At 43.6% G+C, this 18811-nt stretch overlaps 1 protein-coding gene across 5 annotated transcripts in view; it reads right to left on the bottom strand.

The window, feature by feature from the left end:
- LOC147826996 (tRNA (32-2'-O)-methyltransferase regulator THADA-like) overlaps positions 1-18811 on the bottom strand; it is a 191415-nt gene that overhangs the window by 49081 nt on the left and 123523 nt on the right. For all 5 annotated transcript variants that reach the window (XM_087216443.1, XM_087216445.1, XM_087216444.1 and 2 more), the window contains 3 exons: positions 2351-2730; positions 1624-1742; positions 731-803 (listed from right to left, as the gene is read on the bottom strand). In XM_087216443.1, the coding sequence (XP_087072569.1) occupies positions 731-803; positions 1624-1742; positions 2351-2730 (572 nt within the window). The remainder of the gene's footprint in view (positions 1-730; positions 804-1623; positions 1743-2350; positions 2731-18811) is intronic.

The following is an 18811-nucleotide window of genomic DNA, read 5'->3' as shown; positions in this document are numbered from 1 at the left end:
GGAAAGAACAATGGCTTTGTGTGTTAAGGAGAGGTCATGTTACCCTCATGGACTCTGACCAAAAATGCACAAAATGAGAAAACAGAGGGGTGCTCCCAAAAGTCTTCCCAAGTTATGCCTACAGTGGAAAGTCAACATGAATGCTCTTCCTTTTTTGTTTTGTTTTGTTTTTTTGAGATAGGATCTCACTATGTAGTTCAGACTGGCCTCGAACTCACTGTGTAGCCCAGGGTGGCTTTGAGCTTGTGGTGATCTTTCTGCCTTAGCCTCCCAAGTGTTGGGATTTACAGGCATAGGCCACCATGCCTAAATGATATAATGATATTCTTATACAGGCCAGGCACACAGGTCACAGTGATTCTGTTGGCTTAGGATAGTTGGCTTTTTTGTTACCGGGGATCAAACTTAGGACCTTATGCTTGTGAGGCAGGCGTGCTGCCACTGAGCTAAATCCCCGGCCCTGAATTTTTTTGTTTTTGTGGCACTGGGGATCAAACCCAAGGGTTCCCTACCATTGAGCTACATCCCTATCCCTACCCCTACCTTCTTTTTAAACTTTAAATTTCCCAAGCTGATCTTGAACTTGTGATCCTCCTGCCTCAGCCTCCCAAGTAGCTGAAATTATAGGCATGTACCACCTCACTCAACTAATAAGTGACTTTTATTGACACCTTCTGGGTAAATAGAGCACAAAGCCCAGGCCTCAGGACAGGCACAGAATCAGCCTTACCTTTTCAAGTGTTTTCATGTGGTAGGCAATCACTTTGGAGGTAAGTCTCAGAGCCACGCCCTGGATTTCAGATCTGGAAAAAGAAAGGGATAACCGCCCCCCCATGACCCCACAAGTTATGGCTTGCGCTTACATATCCCCCAAAGCCTCCTGAGATCACAGGTGGGGCTTTTCAGAGGTGGCTCGATCTAGAGTGTGTGATGCTAAGATCAAGGGTGTGTGATTACTAAGTTAGTCCACTGACTGGTTTGGATAGTTCTGGATGTGGATAATGAGAAGCCCCAGCCTGGGTGTGAGTGCTACCTGCCCTAAGGCTGTGTAGCCTGGATAGAACATAAGGGAAGAAAGAGGGCTGCAGTTATTGCTAGCTGCTTGCTGCTTTTTCTGCCTTCTGCCTGCCATGAACTGTTTCTCCTCTGAGATGCCCCTCTGCTATGTCACCCTGCCACGGAGCCAGAGGACTACAGACTGAAAACTCTACAAACTGTGAGCTGAAATAAACCTTTCCTCTTATAACTTTGAGTGTTGGGTATTTTGTCTCAGCAACAAGAAAAGTAAGTAAGACACCCCCCCGCCCCCCAAAATTAAATCAAACATATTTTACACACAGATGGTTTCTGCAGGTAGCCTGTAATCCATATTGATGGGAACACTAGAAATCTCCACATCCTGTCTGCTCAAATGCCTCCAGAAACAATCACCTTTTGGTTACTAATGTGAAGGTCTGATATTATTCTATTGCTTGAGTTTACAACATACCTAGCTCCTAGGCTGAGGCGTTGAAAGAAATACAGGACCTGAGCTCCTGGGCCAGGATGGTGAGCAGGTTCACTGCACAATGACTGATGAGACCTACATCCCACCTATGCTGCACAGGGAGCATTGGGGCAAACCTGTCATTGGAAGCAATATCCATGGTCCAGATCAAAAACTCCTTGGGGGTTAGATGGATACAGCGGTCCGTGAGGGGAAGCCATTCACTGGGGTCCATGCAATGGAGAATCCTCAGTATCTGTGTGAGACAAATCCAGGGCAGGAGAGAAAGGGGTGAGGGCGAAAGAGAGACAGAAACAGAGATAGAGCATATATATGAATACTCAGGGAGAAGTCTCCAGGTGGTAAATAACAACCACTTGCAGTGACGAGGGGCTCTATCTTTTAAAAGGCTCCCACCGACTTATTTCCCCATAATGTCTCAAACAGGGCACAGTTTAATGACCAACTTGAGGGAGCCTGATGACCTTTGATTGGTGCTACATGCCCAGATTCCTAGGCCAGTGCCCTTTCCTTTTCACTACACTTCCCAGGTGACCATTGGCCCCCAAACAGGCATGTTAGCAAAGATGACTTCTGATACACTCTGTGGCTGATGTTCAATGATGTACTTAAACATCCCAAGAACGGCTAGTTCTGAATTTGGTTCATCTCTGTTATCAATGCCACCATCATCAACAGTTCTTCTTAGTGTCCTTGGCCTTCTATGCATGAAGCCAGCCCAAGAACCACACAAAGAGTGTCTATACTTCAGATGCTAAGTCTGTTGCCCTCAGAGAGCCCAAACCTCATCTTGCCTTCCTGATGTTGGGAGTAGAAGTGGACCATCAGGCCAGCAGACTTTACCTTGCAGAGACACTCTGGGTGGCTTTCCTTCATGGCCAAGAGCAGGAAGTCTTCTCCCATACTGTACAGTGAAGATGAGAGTCCCTCCTCTCCCAATTGAGAGGCTCCTGCTGAGAACCTTTCCAACAGGGCTTCTAGGGTGAGCAAACGCACTTCAGGAAAGGAAGAGGCCAGCAGCTGTGAGAAGGTGATGGGCACAGCCCTTGTCTGTTCTCTGGCTCTGGCTAGCACTGCCCACACTGCAGCGATGGCTAGTTTGGTGAGGCTCTGGAGGTACTGGGGCAGGCCTGGCACCTTAAAGGTACAGGGGAGTCCTGTTATCAGCTCTGATCCTGAGACAATCCCTCTGACTTCCTCCCAGAAGCCAAGTCTCTCCAGAACTAGAAAGCAAAAAAACAAAAGGCAAGCATAATAAGCGACTAGCACACTGGGGTTTTCCAGGCCTAGAAACAATTTCTGTGTCGATAATTCACCCCACAACCAGAGGGATGAAGGTATTACCATCAGAAAATGTGGACTCATGACTTCCTGAATCACCAACCTCAAATGTGACCAGAAGAGAAGCCCAAGCTTCCTTTGGGGCTCAAATTCCTTTACAGCACACTAACCTGGAGCTCACAAGGCAGCTTATTCAATTAGGAGGTCTAATTGTCCAAATTCTTTTTGGAGTTTCCACTCACTGGCCTAGTTCTGCATTCTGAGGCTCCCAGTGGCAGGTCCATAGGCCTCTGATTATACTGACTGCACTCACTGGCTTCTCCAGGTGCACCATCCCTACTCCCTCCCCCAGGCAACAGGGTTCAGCTTCTCTCACTAGTACAGGTGCAATCTTTTGGACACCCTCATTTTTGCTTCCCATTTGCCTTGAGAATACAGTACTTGCAGATAGCACTTGAAGCTGCGGCGTTTACCTCACCATGATGTACAGATTCCAGCCCTAACCTTACCCCCAAAGTTTTCCACAAAATGCCTCACTTTTATTATTATTTTTGCATGGCTCTAGTATATCAATAGTCTTCAGAAACAAAAGATACCATTATATTTATAGTACTTTGTTTTTAGTAGTGGTACTTCCATTTATAATATATAGTAATTCTCTATCATTATTCCATGCTTTGCAATTTACCACATGAAAAAAATTATTAAATACCAAGCATCATATATATTTATGTTACATTAGGATTAGAGACAAGTTCTGTTTAGAGGCAGGGAGCAGAACCACTGAGCTAAAGCCCCAGCCCCCGATTTCTGTTTAGAAATAACTTCAGAAAGAGGGTTTTTTTGGGGGGGAGGGAATAGAGTCTTCCTATGTAGTTCAAGCTAGCACTGAATTCACTATGTAGCCCAGGTTAGTCTTGAACTCTTGGGAATCCTCCTGCCTCAGCCTCCTGAGTGTTGGGATTATAGGTGAGTACAGCCATACCCAGCTTTCTAGGAACAGTTTTTGTTTTTTTGGTACTGGGGATTGAACTCGGGACCTTGCACTTGCAAGGCAGGCGGCGGAACCATTGAGCTAAATCCCTGGCCCCGTAGGAACAGTTTTTATATTTTATTTTCACACTGAAAAATCAATGAGATTTGTTTCAGCCTCAAAAAGCAGGTTTATGTAAAATTAAATGAAAGCGGGCAGTGAGCTGCCCTTTTTTTCTACCCAGAAACTGGGTTAAAGTATGGCCCATAGAACAGACTGTGATTCCTGTATGGTCAGGCCAGCAGGACTTTTCCCACTCTGGACGAGAGGTGATGAGTCACACTGTTGACTCACACACAGCATGAAGTCAGCTGGAACCAGAGCCCTGCTTTTTTACACATTCTAGGGAAGGGATGAGTCATGAGTCTTCTGTCTTGTACTCAGTACTTAGGTTGAGACTTGTTTTCTTCGCGGGTTTTAAACCCAAGTATATCCTTGTTAAACTATCTCTCCGTTAAGTTTTATGGTCTGCCTTTTTAGTTGGTGAGATCTTTTTGTATCCTTAGTTCTGATAAAAAAACATATTGCCACTGAGCATGGTGGCGCACGCCTGTAATACCAGCACTCTGGGAGGCTATGGTATGAGGACCTAAAGTTCGGATACAGCCGGGCAAAGTTAACAACTTAATGAGATCCTGTCTCAAAACAAAAAAATACAAAAAAGGACTGGGGATGTAGCTCAGTTAAAATGTCCTGGGTTCAATCCCCACGACAGGTGCTAAATCAACTGGGATTACTACCCTCAAGGAATTTATGGTCTCATCTGAGGCAAGTACTGTGTGAACAATTTCAATATAGTGAATCGCTCCAATGATAGGCTGAGTCTCATTGGGGAAGACAGGTATGAATGTGCTGGGATCATCAAAGGCAGAGGAGCTGGCTCTGCAAAAGTTCAAAGGCACAGAACAGAATGGACCATGGGGGACCTGCAGGTATCTGGTATCATCAGAGAGCATACAACATGAGGTGAGCAGGAGCAGGAGACAGGCTGGAGGAGAAGTATGGCTGAAATGCAGGGATCCTCCCAGGCCATCCACGTGCAGGAACACGGACACTCTTTGGCAGTTGAGGGAATGCCAGTGAGGGGGGCAAAGTCAGAGCAAGGAGACTGTTTAAAAGATTACAGCACTGTTGCAGTCCAGGAGAGAAATGGCGAGGGCCTAAAGAAGGTGCCATGGTTTGAATGTCTCCTCGGAACCTCATGTTGAAATTTAATTGCCATTATAACAGTATTAAGAGGTGGGCTGGATGCAGTGATGCTGCCTGTAGTCCCAGCTACTTGGGAGGCAGAGCCTGGAGGATTGTGAGTTCAAGGCCAGCCTGGGTAGCAACTTAGAAAAATACCTCAAAATGAAAAAATTAAAATGGAATAGGGCTAGAGATGTAGCTCAGGAGAAGAGCCCTTGGAGAGCATGCATGAAGCCCTGGGTTTAATCCCTAGCCTCCCACGTCCCCAAAAGGTTAGATTTTAAGAGATGATTAGGCCATGAGGGCTCTGAGCTCCAAAATGGATTAATGCTGTTACTGCTGATGAGGTCAGCTATTGTGAGAGTGGGTTTATTATGAGTCTGACCCACTCCTGCCTACTCCCCTCTACCTTGTGCATGTCCCTTGCCCTCCCTTGAGGCTGTGACACACAAATCCTAATCAGACATGGCCCCTTGGTCTCAGATTTCCAGTCTTCACAACTGTAAGCTGAATAAACTTAGATTGCTGATAATTTCCTGGTTTATGGTCTTCTAACAGCAGACTAAGACTGGATAGGGAGAAGAAAGGCTTAAGAAGCACTGAGGTGATACAGTTGGCAGCAATGGGGGACAGCTGACTCAGAAGAGGAGTCAGGGTACCTTCTGGGACTCAGATCTCCATAGGACACATTCGTCATCCAATAGAAGTTGGGTAAACTTCAATGTAGCAATCATATAATTATTAACAATGTGCACTGGGCCAGGTGGAGGACAGAGTGTCCCAGCAGCTCCCTGCCTGTCCCTGTCACATTCATTGCTCTCAGTGATTCATTAACCACGCTTCTTTGCTCCTAGACATTCTCCAGCTATGAATCCTCTAACTGCACCATTCTGTCCATAGTTTCATCTTCAAGAACATCAGGATAGACAGGTGTGGTGGCACATGCCTGTAATCCCAGCATTTTGGGACACTGAGGCAGGAGGATTACAAGTTCCAGCCTGGTCTGGGAAACTTAGTGATACCCTGTCTAAAAATAAAAAATAAAAAAGGGCTGGGGATGTAGCTCAGAGCAAAGGCTGTGGGTTCAATCTTCAGTAGGACAAGAAACAAAAAACGAAACAGAACAAAAAACCCCATCAGGATAGAATTTATCAGATGCCTTGCTAAAATTTAGATATTATGCCTATCTGCTTTCTCTGTAACTCCTGACTGACCAGTTTACCCAAAAAGGCAGTGAGTTTATCTTGCAGTGGCTTACCAGGAAACATTTAAGATATAAAATTTATATTCATCTTCTTGTTGACTCTAGAAAATTATCATAAACATAATAGATATGTGAAAGATCAATCCTTGGAAAGTTGGTTTGAAATAAAATAGTTGTATAGGCATGAAATAATCTAGGAATTAATAACATGGAGTATTTATGTAACACATTAAAGTCTTTCAAAAAGACATCTGCCCTAAGGCAGAGCAGGAGGGGACTCAGCTGCAATGTGACAGTTTCCTGACATCGTCATTTGCCCTCTACACTTGGAGACACACTTGTGAGAAGGCCCAGCCAGAGCAGAGACAGTCATCCTTACAGCACAACAGGCAAACACCAGGCAGCGGGGTCTTCAGCCTTTGTGTCATCTTCATTTTCAACACCTTAAACCCAAGTCCTATTATACTGCAGTAAGAAGAAGCCTGCACAACCAAGATCTGCAGGTACCATTTCCTACCCTTTCCACCTACTGCTGCCTGAGGATAGCACTGCACTAAAAACCAATTTCACTTATTTAGCAAAGAGTAAGAGACATGGCTCAGAGGCCTGCTTTAAAGAACGCAATCAAAAACAGGATCTGGGTGTGGTGAAGCATACCTATAATCCCAGCACTCTGGAAGGCTGAGGCAGGAGGATTCCAAGTTTGAGCCCAGCCTGGGCAATTTGGTGACTTAGCAAAACACTACCTCAAGGGCTGAGGATGTAGCTCAGCACAAAATCCTTGGGTTCAATCCCCAGTACTAGGACACACACATACACAATGGCATGAGTGCCGCAGCGGGTTGTCTGTATCATTGAAGGCTCTGAAAGGTTCACCATCATGTGTCTAGGCATTCTGGATAACTATCCGAGGAACTTTCCAGGCAGAGTATATTGTCCACTGGACTCCAGAGTTGTATACCCTGACCCAACACCTTCCTTTGGGGCCTTGGAGAGGGATGATATCATTAAGAACCAGGGACCAAAGGCACCACCCCCAAGGAAGGGGAGGATGAGGAGCATGGTCAGGAAGGTTCCTTGGGGACTTCTGGACCTGCACTGCCTGTGGACTCAGCAGAACTCCATAAACAGTAACCAAGCATATATTAGATACTTTGGGAGATACAGAGATTCAGAGTTGAGAAAGCATGATCTGCTGTTAAAAAGCTTAAGGCTAATGGGAGGAGAAAGGCCAAGTGCAAAATAATGAGACGGCAACTATAAATTGGTAGTCATTTCTCTTTTTTTGGAGGTGGAAGATGTTGCTCAGGCTGTCTTCAAACTTGTGATCCTCTTGCCTTAGCTTCCCAAGTAGCTGGGATTACACTACAGGTGCATGTGCCACCTGGTCCAGTTGTTAGTGATTAAAGCTAAAATTTGTTAAGTATTTATGCACCATGCACTATTGTTATGGAATACTACATACCTATTATTTAATGCTATGAATAATAACCTTACTTTTTTTTTTTCTTTTTGGTACCGGGGATTGAACTCAGGACCTTGTGCTTGCAAGGCAGGCACAGTGCCACTGAGCTAAATCCTGGCCCAACCTTACTTTTAGAATAAGCACTTGTTGAGTATTATTCTAAGTAGTTTAACAAGTATTAACTCATTAATATGGTAGGCTCTTTTCCAGGTCAAGGGGCTGAAGGGGTCATTTTTCAGGCGAGTCCCAAGGAGAAGAGGTGGGTGGGGCAGACACTGGCAACAAGCTGCTATAAAGCTCTTCATTGCAGGGCAGTTATGGTGCCTGTTTTCATACACTGAGGCATACTGAAAAAAAAAAAAAAACAGCTGTGTGACCTGGCATGACCATACTGTACATGCGTGGTTGATTTATGGTTATATAAGGAGGCCCATCGTGTGCCTGTGCTAGTGATGGGGTCATGTCATGCCTGGGCTTTGACTGGCATATCTCACTCGCAAGGGCTCCCACAGCTCTATCATTCTTATTATTCCCATTTTACAGATGAGGAAACAGAAGGGTTAAATTACTTGCCTAAGGTTACAAAGAAAATGGTAGGTAAAGAGAATACAAAAGCTACAAGAAAGAACAAAATGAATGCAAGGGGCATTTATTTTCTACTGGAAGAAGTTTAAAAGGGGCTTTTGGGAAGGAACAAGACTACAGGTGTGTCCCAAAGGCTGTGCGCTGGGTACCTGGCTGGGAGCGGGGGGGGGGGGGGGGGGGCAATGGCTCCCAGAGGGTTAGGGGAGAACCTGCGAAGGGAGATCTTCCAAGACTTCCATGGAATTCATGTGTCAACAGAAGAGCAAGAAAGGTTAGGTCTGAGCTGCAAGGTAGGAAAGTTTCAAATGATGTTCCTTTAGGCATTCTCTAAACTGCTGCTTGGAGGAAATATTCTCTGTTGTGCCTCACTGACCCAAGGGGATGCCCTTGAGCAGAATCCCTGGAGGCCCTGTTATCTGACAGACAAGGCCTCATTTTGGTGGGGTGGGGGTGCTGCTGCTATAGGTGGTTTTTTTGAAAACCACAGCCCTATGCCCACACACCTGAATCCCACTCTTGTTGACTGAGTCTACTGATTTCCAGCTGGGTGCAGACAGCAGTCATCATAAGAACCAGCAGGTAATTCTGCTTTGCACCCAAGCTGAGACTGACACTCTGCAGGGACAACTTTCACAGGGGTTTGTGGGTGGGTGGGAGTTGCAGTTCCAGGCAGAGCACAGTTGATTCTGGCCCTGTTCTTCTCCAGAGAACTGGAAAATTCACCATGTCCCATTTTCTCTCACTAATAAGAACATCAGAGGAGGAAAGTCACCAAGACTCCAGAAGCGTGAACCAGCAGTGTTAAGCTCTGCGGTGGCAGGCCAGCCCTCAATGGGGACACAGGCTCACTTGGTACAGTTCTGTTCTAGGTGTCTTCTAGGTTTCCCAGGTAGCAGTGAATTAGAAAGACTCAGCTCTGCTCTGGTGGAGCTCTCATTTAGGTGGGGACCCCAGGAGCCAGCCCCCTACCCCAGTGAGGGGGTTTCTAATGGAACAGGAGGCTGGAGGTAGAAATGCCCAACACTTCCACTGAAGCAGATGCAGCAAGTAGCCAAGAATATTGCTTTCTTCTCGTACAGAGGTTCTCAGCCCAGAGAGAACATGACACCGTTTAAAAGGTTTAGAAACCTTTATGCTAGGGGACACTTGGTCACCTCTGTCGAGTGAGTCCTGGGAGTCTGGCTATAAAGTGACCTGGGTCATTCTAGTGGACAGCTGGGACTGGCAGCCACAGCTCCTGGTTCGTGGCTTCACCCTTGCTGCAGGGAGACTTGTCAAGTAGCTTCACAACCAGATCTCCCTGGTTAAGTGTTTGTGGCCCGCCATAGCATAAGTAGCTCAAAGTCTACATCGACAGGTGGCACTTACTTTAATTTTGGTGAGTCCCTTTTGTCCGTAGGACACAAAGAACTGACATTAGTTCTTTAGCCTAAAGTTTAGCCACCCTTTCCACTCTAGGCAGTAATTTTTAAACCTAAACTCTTCTACTTTTCATCTCATTTCTGATTGCTTTAGGTTTTTTCTTTTTGGGGAGCCAATTGCTCCCCCAAAAGAATCAAGTCTCTGCTTTAAAGTCCCTGCTCTGTACCTCTCATAAGCTAGTTTTGCAAACTCTTACTGTGGAGCTTTTCCCAGCCCACCTTGTTGGGAAAGTTCCATCAGTATGGTCATCTTGGTTGGTCACTCAAGTGTGTGTGACTGATTATAAACATCTAATCTGATTTCATTTTTGGAAAAAAATTTTTTTCTTCCTCTGACAAGTATATTTCTGGCCTCCAAAAGAATGGCTTAATGTCTGGGTTCACATGGATGGATAAAACCTCCTGCTGTTATATCCCAGATCACTGGAAAAATAATTCCCAATAAATTGTCACAAATAATGTGGCAGACAGGTATAAGCTGCCAACTTTTTTTTATCACTCAAAACAGAGGAAATGGAAACAGAGGGTCAAAGTAAAGGACAATTCTTTTTTTTTTTAAATTGGCTTTAAGAAAAATTTGTGATAGCACCATTTTGCTATAGTTCCATTGTGCCGTGAGCTGATGAAAATTTCACCAGAAGCAGCACTGGGAAGAGCAGCTTTGGAGGCATTGACAAAAGCTTTCTGAGTCTGTCTGGACCTCATGATTCTCATGACCAGAGAGTCCCAGGAAGGAAAGGAAGGAGTTGCTTGCACAGCCAGGTGTGTCTGTGTGAGGAACACGGTGGCATTCACATTGTGCCCTCTGGTGATCTCCTGCATGCCATGTGTGCAGTACTTGGTTCCCCGGAGCTGGGAGAGTCCAGTGTTCTGCTTGCAAGAGGAACACTGAGAGCCAATGTTGACCTTGCATTTCAGAGTGGCCATTTCCTAACCAACCAGGCTAGGGTGCGAACATCCACCAGGCTGCTACTGGAGGACCCTGAGCAGAGACCCATCACATTCAGTAAGTCCAGGAGGAAGAATGTGCTCCCAAGATGCAGAGGTGGGTCATCCACTCTTGACTTTCCGAACCACTCATACAGGTTTGTCAAAATTTCTTTCAAAAGATCAATACAGTTTTTGTGTTTTTTTGTACTGGGGATCGAACTCAGGACCTTGCGCTTGTGAGGCAGGTGTGATGGCACTGAGCTAAATCCCCAGCTCTCAGGATTTTTTTTTTTTTGGTACTGGGGTTCAAACTCGGGACCTTGTGCTTGCGAGGCAGGCATCGGAACCACTGAACTAAGCCCCCGGCCCAGTTTTAGTTTTTTGAGACAGGATTTTGCTATGCATTCCTGGTTGGCTTTGAACCTGCCATCCTCCTGCCTTGGCCTCCTGAGTGCTGGGATTATGGGCATTTACTTCCACGTGTGGCTATAAATCAATATAATTTTTAAAAGATGCATGATAAATCTAAATAGCTTTAATAAGGGCACTGAAAAAAGTGGGTGATGTCATTACTATATAACTATGGATATAGTGGAGTTACAACATAACAGCAATGAAAAGTGAAATTAATGACAGAGGGGGAACAGACATTGGGAAATGGGAAGAAAATGTTCGAACGTGAAGGGGAACAAGGGAGGGGGAGGGGGAAAGGAAAGAAGGGACATGGGAAAAAAGAACAGAAGGAAAAAAATGGAAACAGCTTTTGTAAATAAGGAAGGGAAGAGAGGTTGAAGGGAGGGGAATGGGAAAAAAAGAAGCAAGATATATCATGCACAGGTAGAAATTCCCTATGATGAATGTTATTATGTATATCTACAATGTACTAACAAGAAAAAGCAAAAAAACAAAACAAAAAAGTGTAAGGCAGGGCTGGGGATTTAGCTCAGTGGTTCCGCCACCTGCCTTGCAAGCCCAAGGTCCTGAGTTCAATGCCCGGTACCAAAAAAAAAAAAAAAAAAGTGTAAGGCATCAACTAAAGTTGATCTAAGCAAGCATGCCTCAGGGGTGAAAAATGAGAGAGGAGGAGGGGCAGGGAGGGAGAGAGAGGGTACAGAGCACATTTGGAAGACAGGGTAGCCTCCCCTGGCATCCCCACTAGAGAGCAATGGCCTGGAGGTGGTGGTACTGTCCCCTCAGACCAGGGGTTCTCAGGGTTTGACTCAGTGAGCCTGGGGCAGAGCTCTCCCAAATCAGACTTTCAAACGCCTTCCCAGGGAATGCTGTGGTACAGATACAGGGACCACACATACTCAGAGGAGTCTCTGCCCCTGAGATGATCTGTGCTGCTCAGTGTAAACACCTCGCCATGCTGAATGGGTGTAATTCTAGTGTCTACTGGAGTTTGTCTTTGTACACCACAGCCCCTCATCACAAGTCAACCCTTTCATCTGGTGCTCAACCACAGAGCTCTAGAACATTATATAGCTTCGGGTCTTCAGCTAGTCACTCATCAAGGCAGCCCACCAGCCTTGTGCTGAACCAGCCTTGTGCCAAAAGAAAAAGGTCAAGAAGGAAAAAGTGTATAGGCCCAGAGTGACAACACTGTCTTGGTTCCAGCGAGATGGCTACAGGGGAGGCAAGAGCCCTGGAAATCACAGTAAACTTCTACTCATAACCGTCAATCCATATCCAGGGATAGGGAAGGATCCTCCTCAGGAATGAAAAGGCCAACCAAACAAGGTAGTTTCATAGCTACGAAGCCAGTCACTCATGTGGATGGTTCAAATGGCAGTGATACTGAGTGTGCCACTCTGGAAGTTCACCTGTCAGAGCCTCCGAGGCACTTTATTCTGCCCAAACTTGACATGTTGTTCTCTGTCTCCAATGGATGAACAGATGAATGAATTTATCTTTCATATAGTATAAAGGTTCTGAATTCTCTGATGCCACCAGATCAAGGAGTTTGCAGACATAATCCAACTGAAGTTTCCTCTGTCTTCCCTCTCTCTCAGCATCTCCACCCTGCTTCACAAAGCAAGGGGTGAGAAAATCCAAAGCAGATTTCCCTTGCAATGCATAGCATAGTAGGCAGGCCTGCCTTTTCTATTTGAAAGAACTATAGCTCTGGCCAGAGAGATCTGTAATAAAATCCAACAAAAGTCCTTATCTAAAATGGTTGATGAACTGGTTCTAAAAATAACTATAGCTGATATTTGTACTCTCTGTGAATGTTAATGTCTCGTTATGCAACTTCTCAGTAAAAAATTGTATTTGTAGAGAAGAGGAAACCATAGGAACTACAACAACAAAAATCAACGGATTTAATAAATCTTGGCTTGTCCTTATCGAAGGGAAATTCCATTCTTCTATTTAATCCTCCGCCCCTCCCAGTAAACTGTAATCCTGACCTAAGGGGCCCTTCCAGTTACAAACATGTCCACTGACTGAGCTGGGAGAAGATTTCCAGCCTGCCTTCCCTTGATTTGGTCCTGGATGTTTGTTTCTTGCCCACTTTTGTTTCCTGTTCTCTGAACCTCTTTCGTTGCTGCTAACACAGGTGTGGAGCACATCACACATATCCCTTTGAAAGGACTCCCTCTTCTTCCTGCCACCAGGATGTTCCCAGAGCCCTGTATTGTCAGGGCTAAAATTCCTTATCTGCCACAAAGGAGAAAGTGCTGCTGAGAGCACTATTTGAAGACTATCTTGTCAACTCCCAAAATAAAAGCACAGCCTTTCTGTCTTGGGAGACAGCCAGTTAGAAGAGCACAGAAGGGACCTGAGTAAGCTAAAGATGAGCTCACCAGGCACTGGAAGGGAGCAACATTTATTACTTCTTGTTTCTACCCACCAATCCATCCTGGCCTTTGCCCAATGCTGAGGTGAAGTCAGGAAACACTGAGCATAAACACAGGACAACCCATAGACACAAACAGTTATTTCTCAGCATATACTGTTTCTGTTTCTTTCAGTGAATTGCTCTGAAGGGTAGGACTGAACGTCAGAAATTTCTCCACTATGATACTTTACCTCTTTTTTTTTTTTTTTTTAGTACTGGGGATCGAACTCGGGTCCTTGCGCTTGCACAGCAGGCAGCAAAACCACTGAGCTAAATCCCCGGCCCTCCACTATGATACTTTAGCTGCCCGCTGTTTAATTTAGCCTCTTACCCTTAGGCAATAGGATACAGTATGGACCCAACAAAGGGGGACAGCAGCTGGGTGAGAAGGTTCTGTAAACACCTGGGAGTTGCCTCTGCTGCTTCACCTGTGATGAGACAGGGAAGGACCACCCATCTCAGTCCCCAGCATGCATCTGGGCTCTGGGGTCTGCTCCTTAAGAAACATAATCTATGGGGGCCGGGGATTTAGCTCAGTGGTTTGGCCACCTGCTGTGTAAGCGCAAGGACCCGAGTTCAATCCCCGGTACCAAAAAAAAAAAAGAAACAGAATCTAAGACTGAGAGGTTTCTGGCACTGCCCAGCTGCAGACTAGCACCACCAGGAGTGACCCAGCGAGGCAGTTTGCAGCTAGCCAAAATCCAGCAGAATCTGGTTAGACTCTGAAGTCCTGCCCCAACACAGAGGGAAGAGCTAAGTAAATTCTGCCCAGTGAGCAATGAGGTGAGCCTGGGCATAAGTGTGCCCTGTGCTATGGTTTAAATGTCCCCACCAAAATTCATCCTGAAATTTAATCCCTGTTGTGAGGTTTTAGGAGGGTAGAAACTGAATCCAACCATAGTGGTTGGAGGTGAGATTTCAGGAAGTAATTAAGGTTAAATGAGGCCAGAAAGGTGGACACTAATCCAATGGGATGGTGGGTTTATAAGTACAGGAAGAGAGACCTGAGCCAGAAGATGTCTTGCCAGGAGATGCCGTATGCCATGTAATGACACTGCAGGAAGGCCCTTACTAGATTCCAAGCAGAGGCTGGTCCATGCTCTTGGCCTTCCAGAACTATGAATTAAATAAGCCTATATCTTTATAAATCTTTATAAATTATCTGGTCTGTGGTATTCAATTATAGCAATAGAAAATGGACTAAGACATCCAAACGTTGGCCTAGAAGCTCAGTCGCCTATCCTGGATGTGACAACCACTCCTTTCTTTGTTCTTACTACAATTTTAACCTCTGTTTTTCCCATATGTTAGATTTTTTCCTTTCTTGTAATGTGACTTTTCAAGTTTTCACAATTTTTTTTAGTGTGACCTTCACCCAATCCTCTCATAATAATCTGTTTTACAGATGAAGAACCAAGAGGTGTCAATACAGAATGGTGGAAGTAGTTTCTGCTTTTGTAGGAATTGCCCTTCTACCATAAACAACTAGAAAATCAGAGATGTATGAAATTATTGTGTTTAAACATTGGACACTGGCAGTGAAGGACTGAAGACCTTTGAGAAAAACAAAACAAAACAAAACAAAGTAAGCCTTATGATTGCCTCAGCTACTGCGCAGAGACCATTTCTAAGCCCCAGCACAAAGAGGAGGAACCCTGAGCCCAGGGGTCTGGCTCATTTGAAATTATACAGTGGATCCTCGAGTTACAACTGGCCTCACATGAACAAATTGGGTTATGACCAGAATTTTAGTTTTAACTTATGAACAAAGTCTTGCATTATGCCCTGAATGCTGGTTTTTCCTGTGTGGAGTTAACTGAGGAATCCTGGGCCAATGTCTCTCAAAGGACACTGAGATCTGCCTGGAAGAGAGTGTGGCCTAAAACTATACAGGAGACAGACTCTGAAGGCTGTGAGGAGGAGCCTGAGCCTTCAATTGACCCTGTGGTTGAGGACACGGTCACTATCGCAGAGTCCATAGGCTTGTACATAGACTGTGGTGATGCTGAGGAACTGTTGGAGGAACACTCAGAGGAACTGTCTACAGAGGAATTTCAGCAACTTCTGGCTGAGCAACAGAGAATGGCAGTGGAGGAGCTTTCTGAAGAGGAAGACGAGTATCAACAATCAGTGCAGCAAAGTTCTTGTGAAATAAAGGAAATCCTGAAAAAATGGACAAAGCTACAAACATTTGTAGGGAAGACCCATCCAGATAGAGAAAAGCCAATCATTGCGTCCACTTGCTTAATGACAATGTCATGTCATACTACAGAACAGTGTTAAAGAAAAGACAGAACAGTGTTAAAGAAAAATAACCTTAGACCAGTTTTTACTTCCTAGTGCTGATCTGCATGCATGGGGTAAAACTTCATGAGGCTGGGGGAATAAACAAGAATGCAATGAAGGAAGCAGTTCCTGAAGCTCACACAGGCTCACAATAGTTTATGTCCTCCCACCTAGAGTAGAGATTTTATAATACATGGGGCAACTAGAAATCTCAAGTGGGTATTGCCTTGCTAGTGGATCTGAATTTGCCCTAAACCAAAGGCTGCTCTATAGATTGAATGCCAGAACAAAGCTTAAAAGGAAGTTTTGGAAGAATCCAATTGAAACTAAGTAATTTGTTAACCATGTGCCAAAACAAACTCCAACACTTTAAAGGAATAAAACTAAACTCCCAAGAACATAAAATTAACACGGTCTGGCATCCAATAAAAAACTACCAGTGTGCAAAGAAGTAGGAAAATATGATCCATAACCAAGAAAAAAATTAATAGAATAAAAACAAATAGATACAGATAATGTAATTAGAAATAAGGATATAAAAACCGCTATTATAAACATGCTACACATGGTCAAGAATCTAGAGGAAAACTGAACATGAAGAGAAATATGGAAGACCTAAAAAGTACACAAATGACATTTTTAGAGATGAATCACACACTGTGAAGTTTAAAAATACACTGGATGGAATTAACAGATTAGACAATATAAAAGAAAAGATTAGTAAGTTTGGAGACAGAAATAAAGTACAGGTTTAAAAAAAAAAGAAGGCAGGTTTCTGGGCGGCCATCGCACTGCTCCCAGTGTAGAGGAGGTGAGCCGGGTGGGTGCCAGCAACACCCCGCCCTCCTGCATTGAAATGAGAAGAGACATAAACAAGCCTCAAAAACACACTTCCAGATCACCAAAAGCAATCCCAAAGGGAAACAAGATGGAACATGGAACACTCTGATATTCAACCACCTGGACTCCCTGAACTGGCAACAAAAGAGGATCTGGGAAAAATGAAATCAGAAATAATTTCTCAAATAGCAGCAGAGATTGTGCCCATAGTGCAAAACATGATTAATAAATCTAGAGAGGACACAGATAAAAAAAACAGAAGAGCTGAGGAACATGATGGAATTCCAACACAGGAAACAAATGGAATCCATAAAACAGATGCAAACGGATTTCCAGGAGATTAAAAACTCCACTGAAAGCTTACACAGCAGAATGAGCCAATGTGAGGTCAGAATTTCAGATACAGAAGATAAGATTGCAATTAGTGACCAGGAAGAAAAATTGCTTTAAAATTGTAAGGTACCATGAGAAATCGATCCAGCAGCTGCTAGACGATGCAAAGAAGAATAACATAAGACTGATCAGAGTCAGTGAAGAAACAGGAGAGAGTGCAGATGACATAAAAACACTGTTCACAGAAGTGATAGCAGAAAATTTCCGAAGCAGGGGAAAAGAACTTGCCATACAGATAAGTGAGGCATATAGGACTCCAACTAGCCTTGATCAAAAAAATCTATACATAGGCATATAATAGTTAGGGTTCCAGAAACCCAACAGAAGAACAAAATTCTACAAGCAGTTAGAGAAAAGAAACAAATCACATAAAAAGGAAAATCCATCAGAATCACAGCAGATTTTTCAACACAAACCCTCAAGGCAAGAAGAGCTTGGAGTGATGTATTTCAAGCCCTAAAGGAAAACAGCCTCCAACCCAGATTGATGCACCCTGCAAAACTATCTTTCAAAATTGATGGAGAAATAAGATACTTTCATGACAAAGAGCACCTGGAGAACTTCATGAATACCAAACCAGCACTCCAAAAATTTTAGACAATATCCTAGGAAAAGACAATGAGGATCACAACCCCAGGAAGCCCAGCAGAACAAATCCATTGGGCACAACAAGAAATTAAATGCAAAGGGGGAGAATCCAACACAAAGAAAAAATCATGACAAGAAAAAGTCAATACGTATCAGTTATAACCATCAATGTTAATGGTCTCAATTCACTAATCAAAAGAAATAGACTGGCAGAATGGGTCAAGAAGCAAGATCCAACAATATGCTGAATACAAGAATCACACTTAATTGAAAAAGAAACTCATAGATGGAAAGTTAAGGGGTGGAAAATAATACTCCATGTGACAGGAACCCAAAAAAAAAGCAGGAGTAGCTATCCTCTTTGCAGATCAAATGGATTTCAAATGAAAATCTGAAACACGCAGGGCCCAAGAATTTCAGATAAGGGATACTCAACTTGTATATACAAATCTATTGTGAACATGTGTTTTCATTCCTCTCAAGTAAAAACTTAAGAACAGAATTGTTGGTTCTTAACAGTAATACAAGAAATTTCTATATTGTTTTCCAAAATGGTTTTATCATTTTACACTCACATTAGCACTATTCGAAAGTTCTAACTGGTTCATACCTAAGCTGACATCTGTTCTTTTAAAACTTTTAACTTCATCTCCCTAATGAGTGTATAAAATGATCTTGTTATTGTACTGATTAGTATTTTTCTGATTCTAGTGTTGCACATCTTTCCTTGTGCTGTACTGGGTATTTACCATCTTCTTGTGTCTACTTTTTAATTGGGTTGTCTATTAATGAGCTGTAAGAGTTCTTTATATATTCTGGTCATAGGTTATATGCATTATAAATATGGTCTGTTTAAGGACTCTTTTTCATTTTCTTAACAATGTCATTTAAAGTTCTAAATTTTGATGGAATCTCATTTATCAATTTTTTTCTTTTATATATCATGTTTTTTGTATCCTAGGAAATTCTTGCCTACACTAAATTCATAAACACTTTCCCTTATACTTTCTTCTTAAAGTTTTATAGTTTTAGTCTTTTTATATTTAGGTTCATAGATCCTTTCAAGTTATTTTTATGTATGGAAATAAAGGGTTGAGGTTAATTTTTTACATACGGATAACAGGCATTCTAGTACCATTTGCTGAAAACACTATCTTTTCCTCTGCTCTTAAATTGAGTGTATGTTCTATAAAATGTTAATGTTAAACAATCTTTCAAAACTCAGTGGAACATATATGTGTAGTCCTATTT

This window comes from Heterocephalus glaber, unplaced genomic scaffold (genome assembly GCF_053883595.1).
Source record: "Heterocephalus glaber isolate CG9 unplaced genomic scaffold, H.glaber_assembly_v1.0 deba00001457, whole genome shotgun sequence".
Taxonomy (NCBI): domain Eukaryota; kingdom Metazoa; phylum Chordata; class Mammalia; order Rodentia; family Bathyergidae; genus Heterocephalus; species Heterocephalus glaber.
This window is presented reverse-complemented; position numbering and strand designations above follow the sequence as displayed.